The sequence below is a fragment of the Magnolia sinica genome, chromosome 9 (assembly GCF_029962835.1).
Source record: "Magnolia sinica isolate HGM2019 chromosome 9, MsV1, whole genome shotgun sequence".
In the NCBI taxonomy this organism is placed as follows: Eukaryota; Viridiplantae; Streptophyta; class Magnoliopsida; order Magnoliales; family Magnoliaceae; genus Magnolia; species Magnolia sinica.
The window spans coordinates 10,304,362-10,312,143 of NC_080581.1; the positions used below are offsets into that span (position 1 = coordinate 10,304,362).

Sequence of the window (7,782 nt, forward strand, 5' to 3'; positions counted from 1 at the left end):
TGTTTCTTTTCTCCTCTCTCTGTCTCTGTCTGTCTGTTTCCTTTATTGTTTGTTGAAGTGTAAAGGTATAGCATAAACTCATTTCAAGGGGAACATGGTAGCCGCTAGAAATCATATTTTATGCGAACAGCTTTTGCATTCCTGCCTTTCTGCTTGCCAGCAGGTGTATGGTGGGGCCCACCTTTCAAAGATTTGGAACCCTTCATCCATTGGCTCCCATAATGTATGTGATACAAATCTAAGAATTCTTTACCATCAGTTGGTTAGAAAAGTGGTTTTTGCCTTTTTTCTTTTTCTGCTTCCTATTGAATGCGGACCATTGGCAAACCAGTTCATTTGTAGGGCCCATTTATAATAATCTGAAGTAGTTTTCTGGGCATGGACTGTTCATGATGGGGCACAAGATGAACGGCGTGGATCTGCCAAACTGGGCTCCACATGTAGTGAAAATTCATTCAACAGTGGAAATATAACATAGGGTAAAAATCTGTAAATGATGCAATGCTTCTTATTATCAACGATCATCTCTCAAAATAAAATCATAATAAAAACAGCACGTAGAACCATTTAATGCTTACATGGAGAAAAAAAGAGGCTGAGTTCACCGAGTTTCTATGTTGGCCCATGGTTGGTTCGTCCAAGCCACTGATCTGATGGCTCGGTAATAGATGGACGATGCCTATCAAGTCTCCAAAATTGGAAGATCATAACCGTTGATTTTTTGGCCATTCCATTAAATCTGGTTTGTTGGTGTGTTTCTTCTCAACCATTGTATTTGCATGCAATAATTGGATATTTAGAGATAGTCCACCCATGATGTGGGCCATCAGATAAATGGCTTGGAACAACCAACCATGGCCCACATGTACAAACTTGGTCTACACAGTTACAAACAGATTTAAAAAAGAAATAAAAAAGCACATATCGAGGAGTGTTGAGCAGAATCAAGCAATTCAATTTCTGTAAAAATGAAGTTCATAGCCACTAAATGTGGTGGAGAGCATTAGCATGTGATTTATGGTCACAAACCATATCTTATATTGTGTATAATCATTTATTTCAAGCTTGATTGATGTCCCCCGGCTCGTGGTTAGAACTATGGAACCGGCTGCCTCCGCATCGACGGTCTGATCTTCACGGATGTCGGTCACGATACCTGCTACCAATGAAAGATGGAATGCACACTTAGGTTTAAATCATGGGAAAATATTGCATGTGGACGAGAATGTGAACCGTGGCCCATAGTCTGTCATTGTGGACGGTACCGATTTTGGTACATTGGCTCGCATGGGTGAAGGTAATGTGCATGTGCACATACCTGGCATGTGACTCAGTTCGGCCAGCAAGCTACCCAGCTCAAACTCGGCTTGGCTCGATCCTTGAGCTGAACTGGCCAACTTAAGCTGAGTTCCAGTTGAGCTTGAGCTCCATCTTTCAAGCGAGCCAAGTTTGAATTCGAGCTTACGAATTAAGTTTGAGTTTAGATTTTAAGGCTTTTAATATATATAATATATAATATTATTTATTTAAATATAAATATTTATAAAATATTTATATTAAGTGAATCCGATCTGAGTTGAATCGATTTGAACCGGGTCAAGTTCTGAGTTGAGTTGAGTCAAGCTTGGTCTACCTTGGATTCTGCTTGAAATTTTTTCGAGCTTAAAAAATCAGCTCAACTCGGTTCGAACTGAGTTTCAATCTGAGTCAAATTGATCTTTTCTGAGTCAAGTTGAGAGATTTAATCAAGCTAACTCGGTTAGCTTACAGCTCTATGTGCAACTTGTATGTAAGAGTGTGAGTTTATGAGTAGAGTAGTCATCAACTTACTCTCTTTTGTACTTGCAAAGCCCTTCAGTGCATTGATGTTCCTGATTTTCAGAATCACCTGTCATGAAATACCTAAGCATCAGCTTCCTCTCACACAATTCGTGCAAGGGAAGATTGAATAGGAACCGTCTGGCATATTTGCCAACTTGGCACTCGTGCAAGATCCAGGAAATTCATCAGGTGGAGCCCTTAATGAGACCTGGGCCAAAAATCAGGTCGGTTCATTAATCTGGTGGCCCACATGTGTATGTTGAAGATATGCTATTGGTTATTTTTAGTAACTTCACATTTTCTGGTACCCACGTGGCCCACCAGATGAGTGGATGGGCCTCAAATTTTTATTTATTTATCAGGGAATGTTTGAAGTGGGTCCACCTGATGAACGCTTGATTTTGCACACTTGCACCGAGTTGGCACGTGTGCATGTTTTCTCCTACTCATAATAAGTGCCTTGATCTGATATTCCTGTCTGATCCCCTCTGTGGACCGTTTATGTCGTGCAGCAATTCTGTTGGCATCAGAATCAGGAAGTTAATCTCACGGTTAGGAATCGATATTGGCTGTGGCCCATCCAAGATGGTGGGCCACTGGTTGGATTGTCCGAATCCCTGGGCAGGAGCACCGATTATGGGTAGGGTCGGTTACACACTGAGCATCGGTGTATTGTCATTAGATAAATTAGAGAGATATGATCCAACCATCAGGTATTTAAACATTGGATGGCCCACCATACACCCAAAATACACGGATCTGAGGGAAAGAAAATCGATGGCTGTAAAAAGAAGTTCGATCAAAGTTCTTTTGGCCGTCCATTTTATTGAATAAAATCATCCAATCTGAGGTTTATGATTATCCCCTTGATGTGATTTTTGGGATGTGGTCCATCCAAGGCATGGCCTACTTGACAGTCGGTTCGGATCTCGTACACGTTTCTTTCTATGAGAGATAAACAGACCTTGGCTTCTCCGTTGAGGATAACTGACACTAACCGTAACCTGCTCTTACCTACGTATAATACAGTCAACAATAAGAAGAGAATTGTCAATGCTCCTTGTACCGGCCGTTCATCAGGTGGGTCCATGGTATATGTGCCCTGGCCCAAAAATCATCTCCATCAGCCTATTTAGTGGGTATACTTGAACGATGGCTGTGGACTGCTGGTCAACCTTTTACAACCGTCCATTCTCTTCTTATACGAGCGGCCCCATATGATGATCAGATGCATCCTGGTGGTTGGGCCACGGCACAGAAACGCAGGGACCTGAATAATGAACGGCCTGGATGTCACAAAAATACCCCACTTACCATCTGATGATCTAACGGTAAGCTCAGCACCAGTGGCCAGCAAAGTCCTATACTTCCCAAAATCAAAGTCAAAGTCTCTGGTCTCTTCAAGTGGGAGTATGGGCCCACATCCATCTTTCTCTTTTCTCCCTGGCCTTGCTCTCAGTGTAGCTGCCCCTCTCAATGCTATAACACAGGCCCAAGAGAAAGTCACCATCTACCATAGTTTTTTTTTTTTTTGGACTCGGCAACTCAGTCCGACTAGTTTCACAACTCACTCGAGTCAGGGGTAACTCAGCTGGGTAGGGCTGAGTTGGACCCATTTGTGCTGCAATCGTGTTGTACTGGATCAGATTCGACCGAGTCTGATTCAACTCGGACGAGTTAAATCCGACCATATAGAGCAAATATAGGCTAATCCAACCGTCCAAATTATAGGCCTTACAGTGGATGCAACGTAGCCTGAAAATCACATTAATTAGATGATTTTCACCATTTAATCTCATCCACTGTATTCATAGTGTTCTTTGTTTTCTCTTTTAACCATCCATTTAGTAGCCGTGGATCGAACGGTTAGAATCTCTTGATGATCAGTGTGCCTTTCTGGCTATGTTCCATCGACAACTGGTGGGGCCCATGTAGGCCATTTGTGCCATTGATGGATTGCTCAATCAGTTGATTTTCAGACTACGCCCCACTGACAATCTGGCCCATGTTTTGGCCAATCTGAGCCACACAGTCTGCCTTGGACGAGTCACCACTATTTAAGATATAAAAGAATAGCCAAAAACCTATCTAGAGAAGGATTGTATACATGTTGCAGCTGCAGCTGTAAGTGTTAAGATGTCACATGCATTCGTAGCAGCCATGGCCGAGCTCACGACCTTGCTTAGTTCCTTGCGGTTCGCACCCATGTCTTCTGCAGCCTGCACACATTGAGACGCGACCAGAGCCGCCGCGGAAGCCACTGCAGCTTCCTTTGTAGAGTTTGATTTATTGGCTTTCACATTCTCTGCAGCCACCGCCGCCAGTGCGGCTGCGACACCCGCAACGGATATGGCTGCATGCATTTCGGCTCTCTGCAACCGCTCTTCGTCCTTCCGCTTCCTCTTCATCTCTACAATCCATTTCTTTATAGAGATTTCCTTGAATGGAATCAACTTCCATGGTGAAGGTAGAGACTGTTTTCATATCTTCCATTAGCCAAACAGTGTCTAAAATGTGGAAATCTTGTATGATGCAGCTACTTAGATACTTATACATATCATCTTTATATGTATGCATGCATATCAGTGTATGGGGCGTGTTACGATAGAGACATTAAAGGTGCGTTTGGATGAACAATTAAAATGAATTGTGAATTCTATAAAAATGGAAGTGACCCAAGTGTGTGTGTCACCATTTGGATTGATCATGCTCAAATCCAAAACCCAAACTGTAATCTCAAGTATTTCAAGTGGACCCAAAACGAGTAATGGTCCAACATCATGAAATAGAGTGGGCCAGACCCACATTGGCCATACCTCTTTATTGTCTAGATTAACTTCATGCATACACACCATCTTTGTGTGTATTCATGAATGCTTGTGTCTGGGGTCAGGCTACAAATACATACACTAAGGGCACGTTTGGATTCTCAATTAAAATGAATTGCAGATTCAATAAAATTGGAATGACCCAAGTGAGAGTTGCACCATTTTGATTCATACTCACATCTAAAACCCAGTTCCAAGTCAGCCCGAAGTGATCATGCCCGAAATGATCATGATTTGGGTACTGGTCTAAGATCGTAGAGTACTGAGCCAGACCCACATTGCCCATTTCCTCTTACTTGGCTCAAGTTATTGCAATTCACTAAAATCAATCATCCAAACACGCTGTAATCAATTGCTATATTATCTTAAATCAAGAACTTAGCAATCAGCTCCATACCCATTTCTTTCGGAAGCAACGATCGTAGTTTAGCTCTGGATGGATCGTCTTTTGCAGCCATATCCACGACTAACGAAAGAAACAAAATCAGATTAGCATTAAAATCTTTTTATTATACTTACTTCAGTATTCATGATCAGTTACCTTGAGATCGTCGGATTTCCACCTTGGTAAAGGCTTCAAATCTCCATCAACGACGTTCATCGTCTGTGAATTTATCCATTTCAATCCACCAACAAGACTACTTAAACATCAAAAAGATCGAATTATGATAATAGATGTGCATTACTTACTGGTAATGGTGCTTTCATGTCATTCTCAAAGATCTTGATAAGGTTATCTTCAAGAACCGTCGTCGAGGTGTCGTGCACCGCCGGTTGCAGGACTTGTATTGCAGTATCGCACCATGCTCGCGAAAGCAAATCCATAGAATCTGATGGTGCATGGGAGGCTTTGATACTGGAATCCATGGAATTGAAGCAAGTGGGGAATTTGGAGATGAGCTTAGTATGAAAATGATTTATGATCATATCTTATATATAGAGGTTTTGCTAATCCACACACGTGAGTAAGCCAGTCCCATACACGCCCGAACACATGCGGACGTGGCATGCGCGTGTGAGCTCCAAGCAATACATTCAGGGGGGCCCAACATTTATATGCCTTGGTCCAAGAATCAGGCAGGTCCACTTATCAAGTGGGGCACAATGTATGAAAGAGAGTTGGCTAAGGGTATATACATGTGTGCAATATTGTCACGTGTGTAGGATGGATTGGGTTTGCTCATACGTGTGGTTTCAAATGACTCTCAAAATGTCTACATAATTAACATTTTATCCTCGATAGAATTGGGATTCTCCCAAGTTGTCCCAGATAGTTAAGAAAGACTAACTGTGGAGGTGAGCTTCTAGGAGTGATTTATACTCAAGAAATAATAAAGGGTGGAAAGAAAGCTTTTCTTCATAATAAAATCTTGAAAATGGATTCCTTTTATTATTTTGGGTAATGGAATTGTAATAAAGAAGACCTTGTATTTTATATAGATACCTTAAATGATAAAAATCATAGTTTTAATGCAGATTTCATGGTATTAGAGCCATATGTCCACCAACTTTGGATATAACATTTTAATTTTTCTCTCTATCATGATTTCTTTTTCATCTCCTATCTGGAATATTTCACACCCTGTTTCGGTTAAACCTGACCGCCACACCATGTCTTATGGTCGGTACAATTTCTTCTAGTTCTTAGAAATAATAATTTGCTTGATGATGTCAGGTGATTGGAAGCTTTCTAATTTCGAAAGAACTAAAGGCTTGTTTAGACCGTGGGATTAAATGGTATGAAATTGTATTAGATGGAATTAACACCATTATTATAGAATGATTACATGTCTGGAAATACCATGGGATTATGGCACATCCAAGCCTACATTTGGGATCAAAATCTCCCCTTTAAAATACATTGAATTAATTAAGTGAAACTTGCATTTGGTGGTCTATGGAACCACATTTCACAATTGATGTCGTTCACCTACACATATATGTAACTTGAATGTCACGTGTAAAGGGTATATAAGCATGGATAGCATGGAAGAAATGCATGCATCAATGTTGGGCCCACAAATATAACACATTTCAAAATCCATCAGGAATCTTGCAGTATTTATTAGGGCCCGTTTGGCCGGTCGGATTGGAAGGGATTGGATGGTATTGGAAGGATTGGAAGTCAAATCTCGGGATTGGCCTGGCGTGCCAAACAGAGTCGGTGATCCGATCCCAATCCCATGTATCTCAAGACAATCCGCGGACAACACCATCATTACATTTAAATCCTATCAAATCCACCCTAATCCTTCAAATTTGCCTGGGACGTGTTTGGTTTGAGGGATTAGAAGGGATGAGAAGGTTTAATACCGGGATTGGCCGGGCGCGCCAAACGGACTGGATATAGCAATCCAGGGATATATCAATCCTATGGATCTCCGGACAATCCACTGACAACACCATCCTTACCTAGAAATCCATGCCATCCACCCTAATACCATTCAATCCCTTCCAATCCACCCGGCCAAACGGGCCCTTATTGGCTCTGAATGATATGATATGGGATTAATCCAATCCTTTTCTTGGTTTCCAAACATGAGATGTAATTTTTATGGGACTAAATGCAATTCCATACTATCTAATCCCACCTAATACAATGCACCAAACAAGCATTGTGAAGAAAGATAATCCATGGAAACTGCGAACTAGCATTTAGGAGAAAACCATAGAACAAGCGTTCTAAAAAAGACACATGCCAGGTAGTAATAGATTAGACCAATCCATATATCCAAATGCGGGAAATAAGTCACTTTGTGGAATCCCTTTCCATAAGTAGTCATTTCCCTGTACTTACAGGAACTTTTCCACTTGTGGAAGAATTTGGATGCCGAAGGTTCAATGGTTATAAGTGCCACAAAGACCCTCTTAAACATGTAAGTAAAGGTCTCATCCATGAAACTCTTTTCCTAGAATCTCTTTTCAAGTTCTGCACACAATAACTCGGATGAGAGTTCTATGGCTTAATCGGTTCCTAGAGAGCGTTTGGGAACATGAAATCCAATTTGGGAATATAGGCTCCGCACCCATATAAGTGTCCCATTTGATGAGGCTTATTATAATTTGGATGCAAATTTTGGTCCATGGTTAGGTGATCCAAATGTTCATACATAGATACAAGATGCCCAAAACT

At 41.3% G+C, this 7,782-nt stretch overlaps 1 protein-coding gene across 1 annotated transcript; it reads right to left on the reverse strand.

Moving 5' to 3' along the window:
* Positions 1–16: 16 nt before the first annotated feature.
* On the reverse strand, positions 17–5,516 carry LOC131256869 (VAN3-binding protein). The gene is made up of 8 exons (XM_058257929.1): positions 5,340–5,516; positions 5,191–5,253; positions 5,047–5,115; positions 3,929–4,295; positions 3,136–3,300; positions 2,786–2,835; positions 1,831–1,888; positions 17–1,156 (listed from the first exon to the last, which is right to left on the reverse strand). Exons 1-8 carry the CDS (start codon positions 5,514–5,516, stop codon positions 954–956), a joined length of 1,152 nt encoding a protein of 383 aa, XP_058113912.1. The 3' UTR covers positions 17–953.
* Positions 5,517–7,782: the final 2,266 nt, after the last annotated feature.